The 23,351-nt window shown below is 41.1% G+C and overlaps 2 protein-coding genes across 5 annotated transcripts in view; one reads left to right on the plus strand and one right to left on the minus strand.

The window, feature by feature from the left end:
• Positions 1–793: 793 nt before the first annotated feature.
• Positions 794–11,692, minus strand: SNRPD1 (small nuclear ribonucleoprotein D1 polypeptide). Its single transcript, XM_070420528.1, has 4 exons — positions 11,561–11,692; positions 5,182–5,258; positions 3,203–3,394; positions 794–973 (listed from the first exon to the last, which is right to left on the minus strand). Exons 1-4 carry the CDS (start codon positions 11,572–11,574, stop codon positions 897–899), a joined length of 360 nt encoding a protein of 119 aa, XP_070276629.1. The 5' UTR covers positions 11,575–11,692; the 3' UTR covers positions 794–896.
• Positions 11,693–18,641: 6,949 nt separating this feature from the next.
• Positions 18,642–23,351, plus strand: part of ESCO1 (establishment of sister chromatid cohesion N-acetyltransferase 1) — a 37,157-nt gene continuing 32,447 nt past the window's right edge. For 2 of the 4 annotated variants that reach the window (XM_070420530.1, XM_070420532.1), the window contains exons 1-2: positions 18,650–19,070; positions 22,364–22,466. The gene's annotated coding sequence lies outside the window, so the exon portion shown is untranslated. Of the gene's footprint in view, positions 19,071–22,341; positions 22,467–23,351 lie in introns of all 4 variants that reach the window. The other 2 variants (XR_011472174.1, XM_070420531.1) reach the window with 2 other exon arrangements.

The following is a 23,351-nucleotide window of genomic DNA, read 5'->3' on the forward strand; positions in this document are numbered from 1 at the left end:
AAGTGAAAATACAGACTTAATCCCCCATCTTCAAAATTAATTTTCTTCCCTTAGCATATAAACAAATGGTAGTAAGCTTTACAAGGAACTGTATATACTGAGAAGTATTTTTTTCTAAGCTTAACCAATTAAAACAATTTTTTAAAATCCTTAACTACTGGAAGGAATCCAGTGTTGTCATAAAATAAGTTTTCCTTTTGTTCTTAAAGGACTTCTTGTAAAAGTTCTTGATAAAGGGGCCACTGGCAGGTATATTCCATAATAACACATTTCAACACTGCTTACAACCGATAACCTAGTAAATGTTAACTGAAGTTTCAAGTCAGGAGAATGGAAAATTATATTCTATTGAGAGACTATTGAAAAAATAAAACAAAAAACAAAAACCATTATCACAACAAAACCAATGACTCCTAAATTAGAAGATGACTATCACCTTTTACTAAGTACCTAAGTTTCCATGGAGTAAAACTCAGGAAAGGAGAATCAATTTTACAGCCCATTCCATAGGACTTCAGCTTCTGAAGTAACAAACAAAACCCATTTCACCTGTAGGTAGGTTTCATAGAATTGAATCAAAGTAAAACAAAATACATATTCAGTGCATGTGAAGCAAAAGATGTATGTAAATGCTATATGTATTTGTAAAAGAAATATTTTAGTTAAAAAAAATTAAAAGCCTGATCTATGAATGGAATTCTGGAACTGCCATATAATAATGCTCAGCTCTCACTGTATTATGTCATGAATATATATGAACTATTAAAACTAAATGTGATAGTCAATAGACAACTGGCCTACATTTATGTTTATTAAAAACTGACATAAACAAACAAAACCTGTACAAAAAATATCCCAAATCGCATATCACTTTGAAACAGTAATCATGAGAGACATTATCGCCTAGGACCCCCTCTTCCTCTGCCCCGGCCACGTCCTCTTCCTCTTCCTCGGCCTCGGCCTCTTCCTGCAACTGAGGAAAGAAAAAAATAAGGCAAGGTAAATTCTCTTCTGATCTGATGTTACCTGGTCACTACAAATAGCATCTACAGTAAAGAAAACTTTCTTGGCTTCTCTCAAATGTAACCTCAAGTCACCTCTCCAAATACACACAGAACCAAGCAAGCATCGCTAGTCTTTACTGTAGTATTTGTTAGTTTGAATATTATTACTGAGAAATTCATCAAGTTTTAAAATATTTTCCTTTGTTATCATGTCTCAAAATCCCCCCAAAAATGAAATGCAAATGATCTGAACCTCATACAAGATAGAAGAGATATCTTATCAATGGAACAGAACATGAACACCATATGCCAGACTTTTTGTTACTGAAGAGAATCCAAGCAAAACCTAGTATTTTAATCCATATAGCAATATCCCTTGTCACCTGGTCATCTTAAATCTACTTGAATATCAGCAACAGAAAACTCCTATCCAAATGAACTTATTTCATCTTTAGACAGCTATAAATATTTTAAAAAATCCTAACATGCAGTTGTCAGTTACATTCTATCTATTATTTTCAGCTTACAAAGCAATATAGTAAGTCTAGAATATCTGTTAAAACAAGGCAGATTAACTGCACATCCTTAAATCCTTCTGAAACACTATTCATGATAGAAAAGGAATAAAAATGGCAAATACCCATAAGGACCAAAAAAAAAAAAGGTAGAGAACACACAGTGGTTGAAAGAATTTTCCCACAAATTTTTAAGTTAGAAAGTAGTCTAAGGACGGTAAATGTTTAGTAAGGGAAGAATAACTCCCTAGAGACCTGGAATGTTGGGAACCAAAGGTAAAATGAGGCCACTATCCTGAAAACAAACAAAAAAATAGTTGACAATTTTATGTGGAGCAATAAACTATCTAGTCCTCTTCCCCACCTTGCAAAGCTAATTACAAAGCTAACAGGTAGGTAAGAAAGGGTAAAATGAACCTAAAGATACAGAAAGGCTTCAGATTTGAAAACACAAAGTCGATAGCAGCAAGAGGCACAGAGCAAGGCAAAGGGACGGGGTATTAAATCAGCATTTTTTAAGCTGAGTTGTAACCTGAAATTTTCTTAACTAAAAGAGAACAGGACCCTAGCTGGTTTTGCTCAGTGGATAGAGCGTCGACTCTCGGACTGAAGCGCCCCAGGTTCGATTTCGGTCAAGGGCACATGCCCAAGTTGCGAACTCAGTTCCCAGTAGGGGGCGTGCAGGTGGCAGTTAATTGATGATTCTCTCTCATCATTGATGTTTCTATCTCTCTCCCCTCTCTTTTCCTCTCTGAAATCAATAAAAATATGTATTTTTTTTAAAAGAGAGAGAATAGGATAGAAAGCTTAAAGGCATTTGTATGTATTAAAGGCCAAGTCATTGTTCCTGAAACTTTTATTTCAGTTATGAGTGGGTCACAATACAAGGTATATTTTAGTGTGGGTGGAAGGAAAGTCTCAAAATCATTATATTAAGTGACAGTCTATAAAACACCCAGCCTCTTTCTCCTCCCTGCTCTTACAATGATACAGACCAGCCTCCCTTCCCAAAACTTTAAGTAACAGATGACCAAAGAATAAAGTACTTAATTAATAAAGACCAAATAAAAAGAGAAACCAGAGAAAATAATGCTAAGTACAGAATAAAACATAAAAAAAAAAAACCACACCAAAAACTATGATTAATGTCCTACTAGTTAATAACCTACCCAGTATTATTCAAGTAGTGTATCCATATAACAAGGACAGAATTCTATGAAAAATTATCAGAGAACACAAGAGTCTTGAAGATTAAGTGTATGCTAGATTGGAAGATAAGGCCAAGGAAATTTCTCAGGAAATAGAAGACAAAACATCCACGTTGAAAGGGTCCACCAAGTATACCCAGAACAGCAAAATGAAGGGAAAATAGGGAGGACAAGTGAAGATCCTATGCCAAGTCATTAAGAAATTTCAGAATACTGGGAATAAAGAGCCAATGTCCAAATCTTCCAAAGTATGTACAGGGTGGGAGGTAAGGCCACGCACAAAGGTACAGAAAAATGGGATTCGTGTTTTAGTAACAACACCAGTAAAAATAATAAATACTATAACAAATGCACTCATGGCAAGTATGGGCAATTAAAAAAAAAACCCTCAGTTGTTTGCAAACAGTCATATTTTTTATTAGTAAATTAGGGTATAAATACATTCACAAAAACATTTATAATCCTTCCAACTTACCAGCTTCTCTTTTCTTAGATTTCACCTTCGGTTCAACATCCACAAGTAGTGTATCCAAAGGTAAGCTGTCTGGCAGAATAAAATATCGAATGTTATTTCCGCGAATACTCAGTGTTTCCAGCTGTACAGGTTCTCGGTTCTTCAGGGTCATTTTCACAGCTTTAAGATGAGTATTCATGCTGACATCTACACCTAGAGGGAAAAAAGAGGACAATTATTAGCACAATAAGAAAGGCAACCAATTAATATATCAAGTACAGTGTATACCTTATTACAAAAGAGTACTGTTCTGCTACAGTGCAAGTATCTATGACATAATTATGTAAACTGGTAAATGGGGGAGATATTGTCTGTACAAATCAGAAGTCTTTCCTTTAGAGAGATTTTCCCTCCCATGTTAGATATACTTACAGAAGTGAATGCAGCAAGCCATGGAGAGACCCTAACTGATACACATGCCTATTTCCACTGTTTCCTTATAATCTCCTCATAGCCTAAGGCCATGGTCGGCAAACCGTGGCTCGAGAGCCACATGCAGCCCTTTGGCCCCTTGAGTGTGGCTCTTCCACAAAATACCATGTGCGGGTGCGCATGTACAGTGCGATTGAAACTTCGTGGCCCATGCGCAGAAGTCGGTATTTTGTGGAGTCATTGATCACCTACCTTCTACACACCCCATACAGGGGATCGAGCCCACAACTCAGGCAATGTGCCCTGACTGGGAATTGAACTATGACCACCTGGTTCACAGGTCAGCGCTCAACCACTGAGCCACGCCGGCCAGTCCCATCACTAGATTTTGAATTCCTAAAAAGAAGACCTTAGAGAATGCAGACTAATCACTGTTTATAGAATTTTAACGTAATAGCAATTACACTTCCTCAGATATCAAAATCTTACACTGTACTACTGATTTCTTCATAGCAACTGGCATTACAAAGTTCTAGTATACATACAAATAATATAAGTTTAATAACGTATATTTCTCTTGGTTTACTCAGATGCTTGATCTATGTGTTAAAAAATTATTTATAAATTTATAACTTAAACATTTAAGAGAGTGGGACCACATGCCAAGATAGCCTTTTCTTTCTTTGGCTCATCAATTCTTTTGAAATTCTGCAGCTTTGGAAGAGGGCCTACTATGAATGAAAAAATCACAGTGGCCTTCAATATAAACCTAAACATATAACATCATTACAGCAAAGAGTTAAACAAATAACAAAAAAGTAATGTAAAATTATAGTTCCTTACTGTCCCCTCTCAATCTCCCACATATATTTTTACCCAAGATAACACTTGGGTTGCGGGAAACGAGTTAAGTCGGCTCGCGTGAATTGCGCGTACTCGGCGGGAGCCGTCTTAACTCGGTTCATATAGATTTGCGGTGGAGTGCGGGAAACGTGTAAATTTGGGCCGATTGTAACTGCGTATTACCAAATATTTGTTTCAAAGATACCTACCTGCGTATGCGAACCGTTTCATACCCATTTCAATTGAACCCATACTTCAAAAGATATAGGCATTTTAAACTAACTCTGATTTTGCGCGGGAAACCTAAATAATTGCCCGCGCCAGCTTATATTTTGGCGGGAAATTCACCCGACACCAGAGTGATAATAAGACACAGAAATCCATCTTCTATCTTCAAAGTCTTTACAATCTAACAGGGAGCACAAAATTCTAATAATAGTAAAATATATTTTGGAAGATGCAACATTGCAGGCAAAAGGACACACACACAGATAAAAGCATGAAAGGCATAAAAATAGGATAACAGGGGTCACATATAGGACATCTTGGGGGAACCCAGCTCGGTCTTAGCAGAAGTACTTCAGGTAAAGCTGAAGTAAGAAGGCCAGTGAAATAATTCAGACAAAAAGAATGAGATACCCACTACAAGAATGTTCATTATGCAGCCAAAAAGAAATTCTGGCCTGTAGATAGAAGGGCTTTATAAAGCAGTCTAACCTCCATACCTGTGATTGTTCCATGGACCTGTGTTCCATTCTTTAATTCGATGGTTACAGTTTCGTGACTCAATTTCATCAAAAATCTATAAAGACAGCAGGAATAAAATGATAAATTTTCACCTTTAAAATGTTTATTAAGTTCAAAAGGGTGAAATTTCTAATTGTTAAAAATCTGCTTAGATGCTATCTGCATCAATTCCTATTAATAATCTCCATCACAATTTCAGTTTCCCTGAACTAAAATCTTAGCATTTATGAAGGAGAATAACAACACACAGTCATTTGGACACTTCCGATTTTCTAAACCATTGTAAAGCATCATCCGTGCATACAGATCCTAAAGTCATTATAAACCACAAAATTGAAATCAAGAAATTATATGGATGAAAGTGGTCAAAAGGTACACATTTCCAGTTAGAAAATACATAAATATTTGGGGTATAATGTGCAACCTGCTGACTACAGTTAACACTGCTGTATGACATATTTGAAAGTTGCTTAGACTTTTGCATCTAAGATACATTTGGAATGTCAGGGTAATTTCCCTTTTTCTGGACCCCTCAGGGCACAACCAATACACCAAAGCAGAGACTACAAATTCTCTCATTGTTATTGATGTTAATTCTTTTTTTTTAAAATACATTTTATTGATTTTTTACAGAGAGGAAGGGAGAGGGATAGAGAGTTAGAAACATCGATGAGAGAGAAATATCGATCAGCTGCCTCCTGCACACCCCCACACTGGGGATATGCCTGCAACCAAGGTACATGACCTTGACCGGACTTGAACCTGGGACCCTTCAATCTGCAGGACAACGCTCTATCCACTGAGCCAAACCAGTTAGGGCTGATGTTAATTTTTGACTATTAATTATCATGTGCCCACTTATGTAAAAGATGTTTCATTTTACTTTTTATCCAATCCCAGAGGTTTCACTGCTTTTTTCTCCTGCATCCCTAATCTATCACCAATGAATTTATGTAACCCACTTACATCTTCTCTCAATTATCTTACCTAATAGACAAACATGTAAATTGACATTCCATCCGCTATGCTCACCAGCCAATCAGGAGAGTATGCACATTAACCCCACAAAGATGGCGGTTAATTTGCATAAGTAGGCGCAAAGCGAGACGGAAGGCTCCGGGCTGGAGCGAAGGCCTAGGTCCCGGGTGCCAGAGGAAAACCGGTGCCGGCAGCCAGGGGAAGGGAAGGCCTATTGCACGAATCTCTTCTATATATAAAAGGCTAATATGCTAAGTGTCTCTCCACCAGTCCGACGGTCGCTATGATGTGCACTGACCACCAGGGGGCAGACACTCAATGCAGGAACTGCTGTGACACGCACTGGCCATTTACAGAGAAATGGCAGCACAGACCTGGCGTCAACAAAGCAACACTCAGCTTCCCCCAAGTGGGACACAGGCCCTGCCACCACTCCACCAAATTGCAGCTGATGCTGCCATGGCGCAAAATGGGCCCACAGCCCAGCCTGGAAACAGTGGCCATGGGCACTGGGTAATGATGTCATGTGGCAACGCCCAGCTTTCTCTCCCTAGTGACTATAGACTAGCCTCCTTGCAGTTTCTTCAGCCCAGGAACACAACTTGCTTTATAACCAGGTGGAAACATTTACACTTTAACCAAATGTCTGTGAAGCGTTTTCCTGTGCCTCATCTCATTTGACCCTCACAGAAATCTTAGAGTACGTAGAAAGGAGACTTGGTGGAATCCTATTCTCTTTTCATTAGCCAGAAAAAGGAGATTTAGAAATTTAGAAACTTGACCCAACTGAAAAGAAGAAATGGTGGACCTTGAAAATGACTTCAGGTTTTCTCACTGGGTAGAATATAGTCAGACACTGCTGCAGTTAAATATTTTACCCTTTGTTCTCCCTGCGTGATCTACAATAATCTGCTTCATGTTGATATTTACTGTGTTGTTGACAATTACCTGAAAGAAGTTGGGGTGCTTCACTGGGCTGGAAAAAGTTTAGCTAAATCAGAAAGCACATCTAATTAAGCAAGTTTATTCTATATGTATATAAAAGGCTAAGTTGACTCGCACAGGGGCCATACATATAAAGCTTTCACTGGTGCCAATTGCATGCGTGTGTTTCGATCTGTCATTGTCGACTGTGAATTTGGTTGACACTCTTATTACAGAGAAAGGGTGTATAGCGACATTAAAATATTTCTTCTAATTACTTTCCATTCAATGCGCACGAATTCGTGCACCGGGCCACTAGTAATGTATAAAATAAGGTGCAAAACTGCCATTCTCTGAAGCATTATATCAATGCATATTTCGCTTCCCTTGGTAGTTTGGTTCAAATAAAATCACAAATATTACTTTTTTTAAAAAAAAGTTGCTTAGAGCAGTGGTCACCAACCTTTCAGACCTCATGGACCACCCCAGTTGGTGACTGCTGGCTTAGAGAGTAGATCTTAAAAGTTCCCATCATGCCCTAGCTGGTTTGGCTCAGTGGATAGAGCGTTGACCTATGGACTGAAAGGTCCCGGGTTCAATACCGGTCAAGGGGACATGCCTAGGTTTCGGGCTCAATCCCGTGGGGGGCGTGCAGGAGGCAGCCAATCAATGATTCTCTCATCATTAATGTTTCTCTCTCTCTCTCCCTTCCTCTCTGATTAAAAAAAAAAAAAAAAAAAGTTCCCATCTCAAGGAAGAAACCTTTTTTTTGTATCTATACCAGATGATGAATGTTAACTAAACTTACTGTGGCAATCATTTTGAAATATATGTAAATCAAGTCATTATGCTGTACACCTTTAACTTACATAGTGCTGTATGTCAAGTATATCTTAATAATGAATGAAAAATAACAAATTATAATTGGTAGTAAAAAATTACATGATTATTGTATATATATGATCAAGTAAAAGTCTCCCTTTCTACCCCACTCCATGTTTTTGAGGATATTCTTACAGACCATTTTACATGCATTTATAAGCATATTCATAAAATTTGCTTTCACATAATTGGGCCATACTTTAATGACTTCTCTAATCCAGTTCTCATTTAGCAGTTTATATTAGAGACATTTTAATATACATGTGTATACATATATATAATATGTATATTATATATATATTGCTATCACAAATCCATTAATACAAATCCTCACAAACACTGTCACCAATCTTATTTTTTTATTTTCTTTTATTGTCTAAAGTTTTATATGTGTCTTCTTTTTCCCCAATTGACCCCCTCCCCTAGCCATTCCCACCACCCCAATGTCTGTGTCCATTGGTTATGCTAATATGCATGCATACAAGTCCTTCGGTTGTCACCAATCTTTTAAAATTTTGTGTGTGTGTGTGTGTGTGTGTGTGTGAATCTGATAGGAGATAAAAAGCAATCTGCTTTCTTCTATTACTTGTGAGGTTGAATATCTTTTCATAAATATGGGAAATTTATATTCCTTTTGTGAATGATCTATTCACACTATTCACACACTTTCAATTAGATTAAATTTTTCTTTTATTTTCTACCAGTTTGCCACAGCCATTCAAGTTTGTTTGTGGTTTTCTTTAGTCATACAATATTTTCCCCCCATTTTATATTGCTAAATTTGTGAATCCTTCCTAGGTATGTAGTTTGTTTAGGAAAATGTTTTCCATCCCAAAATTATCTCTTATTTTCATCCAATTTTGTATTTAGTACACTTCATCTAGTTTTTTGTTCTCCCCCAACTTATTATGAAATACAGAAGAAAAGTTGAAGGGTTGACAAATTATTGAAATGTTGCCATTTGTGTGTCTCCCTCCTATACACAAAACTGACACTTTCACCAAATCCTCTGAAAATAAATCACAGGCACTTCAACATGCATTTTCTTTCTTTTTTTTTTTTAAATATATTTTATTGGTTTTTTACAGAGAGGAAGGGAGAGAGATAGAGAGCCAGAAACATCGATGAGAGAGAAACATCGATAAGTTGCCTCCCGCACATCTCCCACTGGGGATGTGCCCGCAACCCAGGTACATGCCCTTGACCGGAATCGAACCTGGGACCTTTCAGTCCGCAGGCCGACGCTCTATCCAATGAGCCAAACCGGTTTTGGCTTCAACATGCATTTTCTAATGAGAACATTATCCCACACAATCACATCTAGAAAAATGAACAATAATCCCACAATACGAATTTAATATAAAGTTCACATTCAAAATTTCTTATACATGTAGGATTACCTTTTTTCTCCCCTACTAAACTGCTGTTGAGGGGAACAACTTATGATATTTAAGCTAACCCTGATTGTAATAGGCACTAAGTAACAGTTGGCTGAATGTTTCAATAATTAAAAGGAAGCCAGCCTTAAAGTACCACTTTTTTTTAGTGGTACAGCCATCAAAAAAGGGGAAATTACTTGGTCTGGGATAATTTTGTTTCTATATTCTAAGACACAGAAGAGGAATTTACAAGAAAATTGTCACAACACAGAAATCTTTAAATGAGACAAACTAATTTCAAAGAGTATTACATAAAACTTAGACTATCAGGTATTGAGAAAATTCAAAAATACTTTCTTCTAATTAAAAATAGCTTTTTAAAACTTTTTTTCAAGAAAAACTATTTTAAATATTATTACGTGCAATAAGCATTATTTCAAGAAAAAAATTTTAAATATAATATTACCCAAACTGTACTAACATAGTATGCTACAAAAGTTGTAGGAAATATTAAAAATCTGCAAACAAAAATGTACTTTAAATCCTGAGACTTTTCTTTTTTGTTTTTGTTGCTCCCCAGCCAAGGATATTTTCCCATTGATTTTTTAGAGTGGAAGGGAAGGGGAGAGACTCAGAGAGAGAAACACCGATGTGAGACAGACACACAATGATCGTCTCCCCGACCAGGGAGAGCTATGTGTCCTTGACCTGAATCCAACAGGGACCCTTCAGTACGTGGGCCGATGCTCTATCCACTGAGCCAAACCCACTAGGGCTCTGAGGCCTTTTCATCCAAAGTTATAGTTCAAATAATGGACTAAAAGTTAACCTTAAATGCTTTCTCTACGAACTCCACCCTGAAGAGTGTGAAAGGTCATTTCAAACACACTAAAAAGTATCTACTAGTCTGCCTTCCCCACAAAACAGAAAAGTCCAACAAAGGAGGGACTCGACCTTTAAAAAAAGAAAGAAAAAAAAAAGAAAAAGAAATTCAAGCCCTGGCCGGGGAGTTCAGTTGGTTAGAGCGTTGTCCCCATATGCCAAAGATTCGGGTTCCATCCCGTCAGGGCACATACAAAAATCAACCATGAGTTTATAAATAAGTGGAACAACTATTTCTCTCTCTCTCATCTATAAACAAACAAACAAACAAATCCATTACCAGTGCACAATTTCACAGGTGCCCCATACTAACAATTCTTAACTCAATAGGCAATATCCTAACTAAATATTTATAACTCCCGGCTTGGTTATTAGAAACCTTGAGCCTCTCAGCCTCAAGGAAAAAAAACACCAACAGCAAATCCATTTGCAGATAGTGCAAAATTAGTAGGTTAAACCAAACTAGTTTAAGAAATAAAACGGAAAAAATAGCGATTCTCCGTGTAGTCAATCACAAATACCGAAAGTGATTCTGGCCCAAGTTGGGAAATTTCTCCTAAATCAAAGGCCTACTGTATTTGTTTTTACTGATTCTGGAGAAAGATACATCCATCGGTTGCCTCCCCAGCGGGGATCGAACCCGCCACCTTTTGGTGAACAAGACGACGCTCCAACCAATCGAACCTCACTGGCCAGGGCTCAAAGGCCTACTCTACTTTAAAGGGAAGGTAAATTGAATAATCTTAAATCTAGAGAGCATCAAAAAGTAAACTAAACTAAAAATAATAATAATAATAATAAGCCAGAGTCCATCCTGATTTAAAACATTTCGAAAATTGGCTTATTTCCCAGGCAAACCCCGCAGGTTGTAAGCACTCTTTTGAATTTAAACCATTTATGCAGGACGTGCAATTTTTGTCCCTTCCACGTTCTCAGGGAGTGTGCCGATTCCCGCGGCCGAGGTGAGCGCCAGAAGTCGTCTACGCTAGAAACTCGGTACGTGACCCAAAGCAAGGCCTTGTAAGCCTCAGCTGCCCCATTACGGCCTCAGACACTGGGTGGGAAGAAAGGGCTCGGTCTTCACGTCCACCTCTTGGAAGACGCGAGGGATACCCGCGCAACGCGGCCTGAAAGGCCAGGCCTCAGCGCCGGCGGCGGCGCGGCCAAGATAAGGCGGGAGCGGCGGACGCCGGAGGCCGTTACAGGCCGCGCACGCGGCTTTCGCGCCTCCGACAATTGGGGCGGCCCAGGTTCCCGCTTCCGGCCCAAACCGTTCCTTCACGGCCCCCACCCTGTTTGGTCACCTCCTCACCTCACGAGCTTCATCCTGACGAAGATTTCAAGATTTCTGTCCGAGAGTGCACAAAAACGGACAACTCCGACCACCGGAACGGAGTATGAATGGCCGGAAACGCCTCCTCCCAGGCCGCCGACGTAAAGAGCGCGCGGAGCGCTGCGAACGCACAGCGGAAACGCCGAGGCCGCGCTGGGTCGCACTTCCTTCCGGCCGCGAGGAGCGCCACAGCGGGCCCTGGTGGCTGGAGGTGTGACTTGCAACTGCTGAGGGCACTTGCGACCACTGAAGGCGTTTATTTGGGAGATTTGAGGAAATGAAATGCAATTAGTGGGCACTTCCGCACGGCAGGGCAGTCCACGACGTGTTATGCCGCACCAAATATACCCGAGAGCGAAAGGAAGTTCTGAGAGAAGCCCAAAGGATTACGCTAATTCTGCAACAAAGCCAGGAACGTCAGCATTATTGAATGTACCTGAAGAATATCACACAATTTAGTTATTTTCACTTTAAGTTCTGGTCACAAACTTCTAAAGGGTACCCTTCCCTACCCAGATATCGTGTTATGCTTCTCTAATGAGTTAAAAAAATATTTTATACGTTCTTTCTCCTCCTCTTCTCCAACCTTTTACAGTCCAAGTCCCTCTCCCAAATCACTCCGCCAATGTTTCCTACCTCTTTGAGGAAACTGCATCCATCCTTCTGCTTTCCTTCCTGTTACAAGGGTAGACGTATTCTTGCTCCTTTCAAAGGCAAATTCCTCTTTGTTGTAGTATGAATCCCATCTCTCGTTTTCTTAAACATTTCACTCACTCAGTTATCCCCTTTGAACTTGAATCATCAGTTTCTCCCTGTCCGCTGGATGTTTTCCATCAGCACACAAATTTATCTTACAAACAAAACAAAGTTCTCTGAGGTAGCACCAGCGACTGCCAGATTTCTTTCACAGAAAGATCTCTTGAATGAACTGTCTCTACTTGTTTTTATCACCTCCAATTCACTGCAAACTACCCTGAAATTGCTTTTCTAAAGGTTATCAAGAAACTCCAAGACGAACTTTTTCCTCATCTTACTCAACATATCAGGAGCATTCAACACAGATCCTCCCCTTTGGAAACACCGTCCTTGTTTGGCTTCCAGGATGCCAAGCACACCTGGTTTCATTCCGATCCCACTAGCTACTCTGCTTAGGTCTCAGCTGCCACATCCTCTACCGAGCCATTACATGTCGGTGCGCTTCAGAGATTACCCTAGATGTAGTCTCCTTATGGATACTTTCTCCTTTAGCCTAGATCAGTGGTTCTCAACCTTCTGGCCCTTTAAATACAGTTCCTCATGTTGTGACCCAACCATAAAATTATTTTCGTTGCTACTTCATAACTGTAATGTTGCTACTGTTATGAATCGTAATGTAAATATCTGATATGCAGGACGGTCTTAGGCGACCCCTGTGAAAGGGTCATTCGACCGCCAAAGGGGTCGCGACCCACAGGTTGAGAACCACTGCCCTAGATGATCTCCTCCAAAACCATGGCTTTAATTTGTATCTTCAAGCCTGAACTTCATCTTTTATCCTCGGAACTCAGGAATGTTGTAAAGCAATGCTCATTAAACTTTAATGGGCAACTCTGGCTAGGTGGCTCATTCGGTTGGAGCCAAAAGGTTGCAGGTTCTATTCCCGGTCAGGGCACATACCTAGGGTTTGGGTTTAATCCCCAGTTAGGGCATGTTCCGGAGGCAACTGATGGATGTTTCTCTCCCTCCCTCTTCTCCCTTCCTTTCTCTAAAATCAACAAAAACAATCCTCAGGCGAAGATTCAAACAAACAAACAAAAAACCTCAGTGGGCATAAAGACTCGATGAAACTTGAGAATGAAAATTCTGATTCAGTTAGTGTGGAGTCTCAAATTCTGCATTTCTAATGTTAAAGAAAAAAACCACAGGCTCCAAATGTAGTAATTTGTGTTAACAGCCTATAATACCAAACCTAGATTTATATCTAATTGCAATTTCAATCTCTCCCAGAAACATAATCTGAATTAGCCAGTGTGGAATTTCTTGTCAAGCACTTAGCAGTCTGTCATCCAGGCTCTCTTCATTCTCCCTGGATAGAAGAGACAATCTACATATTAACAACCCTTTCACTTCTCTTCCCCCAAAGATGTCCTGGCCTCTTTTCTTTCATTAATAGCTTCCTTGCCACAACCTGCTTCCATTTTGTAGCCCTCCTACTTGCTAAATGGGATGCTGCCTGATTCATGAGTTGCTTAACAAAGCCAAATAGATCTTCAAATTTACTTGAATTTTTTTTTTAACACTAACAACAAGCCTTCAGTTGATGATGGTAATTGATTAGCAAGGCTATAATGAATATTTGTGTGCTGTCTTCTCAACACTTATCCCTTCTCTTCACAACAGTTTCCAGGTTTCCAGTAATCATCTGGTGATTCATGTGATCCTAAGGAAGCTGACTCTACCCTTATGTCAATAATCACATTCTATTCCTTGTCCACAGTGAGTTTGGGATGTAAATTGATCAATCAAACCTTTGAAGGGAAATAATTTTTCCTTTTGGATGTGAATGGAGAGGTAGTTATTGGAAATTCCCTAAGAGAAGAACCAATCTTAAGAAAGTTTTAAGCCCTGGCCGATGTGGCTCAGTTGACTGGGTGCCATCCCATACACTGAGAGGTTGTTGGTTCAATTACATGTCAGGACACAAGCCTGGCTTTCAGGCTTGATCCCCAGTAGGGGGCATGCAGGAGGCAGAGAATCAATGTTTCCCTCTTTCTCTAAAATCAATAATAATTTAAAAAAACAACATATTTTGAAAATAAAAGTTTTAAGAAAACAAAACTGATATTAATGAGCCCCTGGATTAAAAATAGTGACTAAATGTGGGTGTTCAAATTAAAATTACATGAAATTAAAAAATCAGTCTGGCTGGTGTGGGTCAATGGTTGAGCATTGACTTATAAATCAGGAGGTCACGGTTCAATTCCAGGTCAAGGCACATACCCTGATTGTAGGCTCCATCCCCAGTAGGGGTCATGCAGGAGGCAGCCGATCAATGATTCTCTCCCATCATTGATGTTTCTGTCTCTCTCTCCCTCTACCTTCCTCTCTCAAAAGAAAATAAAGAATTAAAAATTCAGTTCCTCAGCTACAATGATGATATTTTATGTGTTCATTAGCCATATGTGGCTATGGTTACCCTTCTGGACAGTGCAGATATAGAACATTTCCACCCTCAAAGAAAGTTTGATTAGACAGTGCTGCTCTGTTAATCCCCATATGTATTTCCTTGTTTGCATTTAATTATTTGTTTACTTATTTATTGTCTGACACAAGAATATAAACTGCCTAAGGCAAGGATTTGTATCTGTTCTATTCACTTCTGCATTCCCATCATTTAGAATAGTGTCTTGCGCACAATGTGCCCTCAATATTTGTGAAATAACTGAATGTCTCTCCCATTAGAATACATGCTGCACGGCCTAAGTGCCCATCTGTAGATGAGTGGATCAAAAAGCTGTGGTACATTACACAATGGAATACTACTCAGCCATAAAAAGAAGGAAATTTTACCTTTTGCAACAGCACAGATGGACGTGGGGAGTACCAAGCTAAGTGAAATAAGTCAGTCAGAGGAAGACTAATGCCACATGATTTCACCTATATGTGGAATATAATGAACAAAATAATCTTAGAAACAAACTTATAGCTGTCAGAGGGGAAGGGGTAAGGGTGCTGGGTGAAAAATGGGAAGGGATTGCCCTAGCTGGTTTAGCTCAGTGGATAGAGCGTTGGCCTACAGACTGAAGGGTCCTAGGTTTGATTCCAGTCAAGGGAAAATGCCTGGGTTGTGGAATCGAACCCCAGTAGGGGCCGAGCAGGAGGCAGCCCATCAATGATTCTCTGTCATCATTAATGTTTCTATCACTCTCTCTCCCTCTCCTATCCTCTCTGAAATCAATTAAAAAAAATTTTTTTAAAAAGAAAGAAAAAGGGGAAGAGATTAAGCAAAAAAACCAAACAAACCCAAAACCCCAGGAAAAAACCTCAGACAGATAGCAGTATGGTCATTACCAGAGGAAAATGGGAGTAGAGGGAGATAGGAGAGGGTACTGGGGGGCGGGAGGGGATAAATGGTGATAGATATATGACTTGGGGTGGTAAACATACTCTACAATATACAGATGATGTATTATAGAATTGTACACCTGAAACCTATATAATTTTATTAACAAATGTAACACCAATAAATTCAATAAAAAGCAAAAAAAAAAAAAAAAGAATGTATGCTGCACGAGGAAAGAGATCTTGTGTATATTGTTCATTACAGTATCTGTAGTACTGAGCACAGGTATTATCCTCAAGGCTCTTCCTAATTTGAGCTTTGCCTACCTCTTAATACTGTTCCCCTCAATAGAATTAGAATATTTGAGTTTCAGAAACTCATTAGCTCACTCTCCTCTCCAGACTTTTGTATATTCAGTTCTTTAATCTAGCTAATACCTACTTATTCCTTCTCAAGTATGTGAGGTCAGCATTAATACTTATATGTGTTAGTGGCAGGTGTCCCAGAAGACAGCAAAATGAAATGTCACTGTTAGTTGATTTACACAAAATTGTTATACTTTTCCTGTTTTTCTTTTCTTTTTAAAAATTTATTTATTGATTTCAGAGAGAGGAAGGGAGAGGGAGAGACAGAAACATCAATGATGAGAGAGAATCATTGATTGGCTGCCTCCTGCACTCCCCACACTGGGGATATGGCCCGCAACCCAGGCATGAGCCCTTAATTGGAATCAAACCCGGGACACTTCAGTCCGCAGGCTGACGCTCTATCCACTGAGCCAAACCAGCTATGGTTCTTTTTTTTTAAGAGAATTAAAAAAATTTTTAAAAATTGATTTCAGAGAGGAAGGGAGAGGGAGAGAGAGATAGAAACGTCAATGATGAGAGAGAATCATTGATTGGTTGCCTCCTGCATGCCCCCTACTGGGGATTGAGCCCGCAACCCAGGCATGTGCCCTTGGCCGGAATCAAACCTGGAACCCTTCAGTCTACAGGCCGAAGCTCTATCCGCTAAGCCAAACTGGCTAGGGCTCTTGTTTTTATTTTCTACCTTGAATTTTTTAGAATTTTTACTCTCATCTTATAAGACTGTCCCAAATTAAAGTCAACAAGAGTTATGTAACAAAGAAAAAGCCTTGATTTGCTGCTAGCAGGAGGGTCAGTCCAAAAATAAGACTACCCTGTCTTCTGGGAGTTAGTAGAGGTTACATGTTACAGGCATTTAGATTGCCCACAAGAAAATAAGAATGTTATGTGTGGGGGAATGCAACTATTCCATTATTAGTTTTTAGAAGTAGATGTTCTAATGATAAGCAAGTGTAGAAAAGTACATTCTGCAGTTTGGAGACAGGAAGGAAAACAACTTAAATACAGAAGATGACATTTTCAATTTTGAGTTACAAGTAGGGACTTTCATTTGTGTAGGGATTGTGAAAAAGACCATTACAGTGGTATAAAAAATAAACGCACACGATTTCATATGGTCTGACATTTGTAAGGATTTCTGTGCTCTTGATTGTGGCCAATACATGTGGAATACATCACTCAGAAGCAGAGACCTATTTTGTGGGAATGTAAACTTCTAAATATGGTTTGTGTGTCTGTAAGCCAGAATTTGAGTTACTAAAGATAAAGTTTACACACGAAAAGAAATCCCACCAGTTGTCTGACAATCTAAAGGTAAAGGCAAATATAGACCAGATACTCTGGTAGATAACCAGTTTTGACTAGATTGGCAGTCTATTACTGAGTTTTTTTCTCCTAATTTAAGCCATTTGGCATATGTCATTAAAGTATAATTATCAGGGACTGGAGATTGTAGTGGGAATAACAGGCAGGTTTTTGACAAGTAACATGTTTGATGATGTGGGCAATGGTCTCACCCAGCAAGACTAATTTTTGCTTTTGTTTTTAAGCCATAGACTCTCGCCAGACTAAATTGACAAGCAGCTCAATAAAGTTTTGTGGGAAGATGTATTGTTAGAAAAACATTAGGCTTGACAAACTTAGAACACATTTTGGTTGTACTGAGTTTCAAAAAAGGAGGGCAGGAAGGGGAGAAGTCACCTATGACCCTCTCTTCAGATTCTCAAAGGCAAGAATACCGATTTATTCATCCTCACAGTTCTGCAAATCAGAAAGAGTAGCATAGGAAAGTGTTTAAAAGCAGTGTGGGAACCACGAATCCTGGTGATAGAACACCCTGGATTCTATCTTTTAAAAAAAATATATATTTTATTGATTTTTTACAGAGAAGAAGGGAGAGAGATAGTCAGAAACATCGATGAGAGAGAAACATCAATCAGCTGCCTCCTGCACACCTCCTACTGGGGATGTGCCCACAACCCAGGTACATGCCCTTGACCGGAATGGAACCTGGGACCCTTCAGTCCGCAGGCCAACGCTCTATCCACTGAGCCAAACCAGTTAGGGCCTGGATCCTATCTTTAGAGGCTTGGAAGAGGCCAAAGCTTTGTTTGAATACCCGCCATGACTAAATCCAGTGGAATATTCTACAATTTCTTGTGGATTCTTGTGCTCCGGTTCACAAGGGGGAAAGTGTACAAGGAGGAGGTGAAGCCCTTCATTTTTTGGAGGCGCTGGAGTGCAATGCAGGGGAAGGAAAGAGAAGGGTCAATTACCTCCCTTTTTCTTTACACGGGCCCATTAAGATTAAAGGCATTTGCATTAGAGGTCGCCGAGAGCAGTCCCTACAACCGACAAAGGCCCCTGCGGCGACGCGTTTCCAGCACAAACTACCACCGCTGGGGGAGTGGGTGGCTTTATTCCAAGAGACGACCCCGAGAAGTGCAAGCGGCCACCGCCAGGGGGCGCAGCCGCTTCCCAGCGAGGCGCCCACCCGCGGTGCCCGCACGCGAGGCCTCCCACCGCGCCTGCGCCTGGGGTGGACGCCGGCTCGCCTTTCCCCCGACGCCCCGCCGTCCCGGCCGGAGTGAAAAACTGCGTGACACGCAGCGAGCGTGGCGGCCATCTTCGTCTTCAGGGTACGTCAGCGGAGCCCGTTCGAGCCGAAGAGGAGCGTTGCGCAAGCGCGCCCAGGACAGTCGCAGGTAACTCCCATCTGACGGCTGAGGCGTCGCCGTCGTCGCCGGAAGTTTGGCGTCTCTGCGCCGCGGAGGAGACGGCGGTCCCGGCAGAAGCAGCTGAGTGTCTCCTGATACCCGGATGTGCGGCGGTCTGCCGGCTCGCGTTGGACCCTCGGCCGGGAGTGAGGAAGGTCCGCGAGCGTCCCGACCGCCCCGCCGCTAGCTGTCGCGCCGCCTGCGCCCTCATTTCCCTCTTGCCAGCCGCCCGGAGAGCCGGACCGCTCGCCCCCACCTGTCCCACCCTGGGGTCTCGCCGCCGCGCACGCCTCTTCCTACTCCGCTGGTCCCGCTCCCGGAGCCCCTGAGAGGCAGTGGGCGGCTACGACGCGCCGTCGCCTGCGGTAAGCAAACAACCTGCGCGCCTCGGCTGCCCCGTCGCCGCTTCACCTGCTGCTGCTGCTGCTTGCTGGGCGGTCCGCGGGAATGAGGGACCGCGACCGAGGACGGGGCTAGGCGGGGGCTCCCCCGGCGGCCGCCGGCGTCCAGAGCCCCCAGGTGGCGTGCAGCCATTGCGGCTGCGGGCGGCGCCGGCCCGCAGGTAGCCCGGCCTCGTTTCCGCCCCCCGGTGACTTCCCCGCGCGGCGGTTCCTGCGGCGGCTGCCCGGCCCCGCCGCCAGCCGCTGGCCCAGCCGGGACCGCGAGCACACGCTGCCGGCCGCCGGGCGGGATGGGGGCTGGTTCCCACGGTCTTTGGCCTGGGAGGGGGCGGGGGCCCCGGGCCACGGTCGGAGGGTAGTTCGGTTCGGAGATGAGGTCTGGGCACAGGTTAGACCTCCCTGGGTATAGGGGCAGTGGGGCCCGTGATGAGATTGATAGGGATAGATGCGACAAGAAGGCAGTTGGGTGCTCGATTTTTATCAATCAAAAATGATTTGACAGCGAGGGTTTGTTTTACTCGGGCAGAATGGGATAGCAAGTCCAAAGATTAGGGAACTCTCCCACTCCAGACCCCCAGCCTCCTCGTCACCCCCCACCCCCACCCCCACCCCTAAACGCGGAGTTCTGAAACCCGGCGCTCAGTGTGTGTTCCGGGAGAGGGGGAGGCGCCGCGGGGGCGGGGAAGGAGGTCAGTCGTTGAGATTTGAGAAGTATGTACTTGTTTTCTGTGGCGCTCAGGTAGCTGAAGTGGGGCACTTTCAGCAGGAAGTCATTGCAGCACACAGTATTTACATGTGATCAAGTCATATTTCAGTAAATAACTGCCTTTTGCTGAAACCAGTAAAAGAATGCTACTTAGTGGAATGGTAAAATGTGGGTCTTGTTTTCCCCATCTAAGTTAATTTTTAAAAAAACGGGATGAAGCACTGGTCAGTTTAAAACATCCTGGTTGCAGTGAACTTCTTTGCTGTAATTCGCCCTTTCTTCTGATTTGGTCCTCGGTTTCTGTTTTACAAAGGGTTGCAACACCAATGGAACTTTTTTTAATTCGAGAAACTTGAAAATTCTCACCATGGAATTAGTTACAGGAATAGGATGAAAAGTGCTTTAAAAATGCTTAATTTGGAAGCTGCAAATTCAACTTTAAAGCATGTGAGGAAATAAGAAAACTAACAAACACTCCTTTTAGGCAGAATGCAGTACTGTATTTATTCCTTAGGTCAGGTGTGTGCTTTGGAAATACCCTTTTTAGGACAAAACTTGCCCTGGCTTATGAGCTTCTGTCCACTTTAATCATTCCTGGCTGAGGAAAATATGCTGTCATTCCTCATTGATCAGCATTATAATTATGTAGTGAACAATAATTTTTTAACACCAGCCCCATACAAGATTTTCTGCTAGGCACCTTCTATACTAATAAAAGGGTAATATGCTAATTAGACCAGACATCTTCCCAATGTCCTTCTGGACAGAGCCAGGTGGTGGGGCTGAGGCGGAGGCAGTTAGGGGGATCTGGCTGGTAGGGGAGAGCTGTTAGGGCATCAGGCAGGCAGGCAGAGGAGCAGTTAGGGGCAGCAGGCAGGCAGGCAGGCAGGTGAGCGGTTAGGAGCCAGTGGTCCCGGATTGCGAGAGGGATGGCCAACTTCCAGTTATCCCCTGAGGGGTCCCGGATTGGAGAAGGTGCAGGCTGGGCTGAGGGACACCCCCCCCATGCACGAATTTCACACACTGGGCCTCTAGTTTAAATACATAAACTATGTTTCCAGAAGAATTGAAAAAGGACCCTACTAAATAAATGCCATTAACTCCTTTCCTGGATGGCCCTTTTCAGCCTGGTAATTTATTACAGGAAAAAAGTGTATTGTATAAAGAGGTGAATTTTTAAAAATATATATTTTTATTCATTTCAGAGAGGAAGTGAGAAAGAGAGAATCATAAATGAGAGAGAATCATTGATCAGCTCCCTCCTGTATGCCCCGCACTGGGGATGGAGCCTGCAACCCCAGGCATGTGTCCTGACTGGGAATCAAACCACAACCTCTTGGTTCATAGGTCCGTGCTCAACCACTGAGCCACACCAGCTGGGCATGATTAAAATTTGAGTACATTTTATTATAAAGCACTATGGGAAATTGGATATACTCTTAAATTCTTTCTAACATGTGTCTTTTAAATATCTTTCTATTGTAAAATGAAAATGTTATGGGTTTTCCGAAGTGATCATTTTATGTAAAGTTTGAGTATTGTGGGTTTTTTGGGCCCCAGTATGATTTCATTAGGATTATAGTAATAAGCTCGCTGTGGGTGGGGGGGGGCACCTTAGTTTGTTAACAGGTTAGAGAATGCATTTTTGTTTTTGATTGCAAGGTTTTATTTACTACTAAGGTGGTTATTAAGTTGTCTAATGCTGGATTAGTGATGATTTAGCATGTTCGGCAAATTAAAGTAAAATTGTCCTTAGCATACCTGAACCAGGTGATTGACAATTACTGTAGATTTGTGTATTAATTTACCTCTTTTCTAAGGTAGGTGCCAACTGCCAAGTGTTTCTAAATAAAATATTTCTAAATATTTAGAAATTGAGAGGAAAAGAAGTACAGTCATGTAATTCATCAATTTAAAAATTAGGATTTTTAGTGCTAAAGTAATAAAGAAAATTAAGATAGTAATTTGGGTGGGCTTTGCTTCTCATTGTAGGTTGGGCTTGTCACCTTATTTGGGATTTGGCTCAGTTCTATTCTTTTGTGTTTATTCTGGGGCCTAGGTTGAAAGGGCAAGTGTCTGCCTGGTGAAACTCTTGTCATAGTGATGGCAGAGGTAGAAGAAGGCAAGCTCAGTTGCACAAAGATATTTCAAACCTTTGTTTGCATAATTCCTGCTAACATTCTATTGGCCAAAGCAGATCAGATGACCAAGGCGTGGAGGCAGGGAAATATACTTTGCCCACCATGGGGCCAAAGTAAGGCATGTGGCCAAGCTTAGCATCAGTTGGGAAGGGAAATAAATTTCTTTCAGGAAGGTGATTATTTTTGAAGAAAACCCATGTCTATTAAACAGTGTAAAATGAGATGGTGCCCATATTGCAGCTGTGTGATGTTTTGCATATAATCATGAAAATTGTCATTAGGCCATTGTTTACTTAGTATTGCTTAGTCTAAGTTGTTTTAATATATCAGTTAATAGAAAATATTGTTTTTGTATTCTCATGTTTTTTAATAGATCGTTTTATTTTAGCTATAGACTTTTTTTTTTAAAGATTAATTTCCAAACAAACGGGAAGTTATTAGAAGCATCATTCATTAGAAGCATCATCAGTCAACTTAAAGAAAAAAGTGACATGTGATTTCCATTTCAGTAAGGTAAGTGATTTATACTTTTATAACTTGGTGCTTTCCAAGATGATTATTAGTGTATCAAATATACTTTGTATTTCAGAGAGAAATTTTACTTACATTTTAATTTTTTGACAAGGTTATATGTTTACATAACAAAACATTAAGTGGATATATAGTGAAAAGTAAGCTTTTTTCTCCTGACACTTGGTCCCATAGTTTTTTTACCTTTATATTATTATGTTATCACATTAGCCATCTCTCGTCTTTTTTTTTTTTTTCTGTGAATATAGTATGTATTAATTTTTGCTGTTTTTGGCCAATATTTTCCCCCAGTTTTGACTCTCTAACTTGACTTTTGAATTTTGTGACAAGACTTGAAAGCCTTTCCCTCTCTGAAAATAAATATTATCTCACGCACTGTTTTTATGGTTTAATTTTTTAAAAATATATTTTATTGATTTTTTACAGAGAAGAAGGGAGAGGGAATAGAGTTAGAAACATCGATGAGAGAGAAACATCGATCAGCTGACCTACTGGGGATGTGCCCTCAACCAAGGTACATGCCCTTGACCGGAATCGAACCTGGGACTCTTCAGTCCGCAGGCCGACGCTCTATCCACTGAGCCAAACCGGTTAGGGCAGGGCTGGTTTAATTTTTAATGATTCCATTTTTTCCTGGACATCACCTCACAGTTTAAAAAAAATTGATTTTAGGGAGGGAGAGAGACAGAGAGAGAGAGAAGCATTGATATGAGAGAGATGCATCAATCAGTTGCCTTCTGGGATTGAACCCAGGACCTCTGGTGCACTGGATGACACTCCCAACCATCTGAGCCACACCATCCAGGGCCATTACCTCACTCTTAAACCAAAATTACCCAGATGGTTACCTGGTTGTCTTAACACCAA

Source organism: Myotis yumanensis, unplaced genomic scaffold (genome assembly GCF_028538775.1).
Source record: "Myotis yumanensis isolate MYYU_CA2020_CCGP unplaced genomic scaffold, mMyoYum1.0.hap1 SCAF_7, whole genome shotgun sequence".
Lineage (NCBI taxonomy): Eukaryota > Metazoa > Chordata > Mammalia > Chiroptera > Vespertilionidae > Myotis > Myotis yumanensis.

Bases quoted from the DNA above. Each gene is read 5' to 3' on its own strand.
- SNRPD1 (XM_070420528.1), bottom strand. The intron at 3,395-5,181 runs GTATGGAGGTTA...TTTTCCCTCTAG, and splicing joins GGTCCATGGAACAATCACAG to GTGTAGATGTCAGCATGAAT. The intron at 974-3,202 runs GTAAGTTGGAAG...TTCTTTCCTCAG, and splicing joins ATCTAAGAAAAGAGAAGCTG to TTGCAGGAAGAGGCCGAGGC.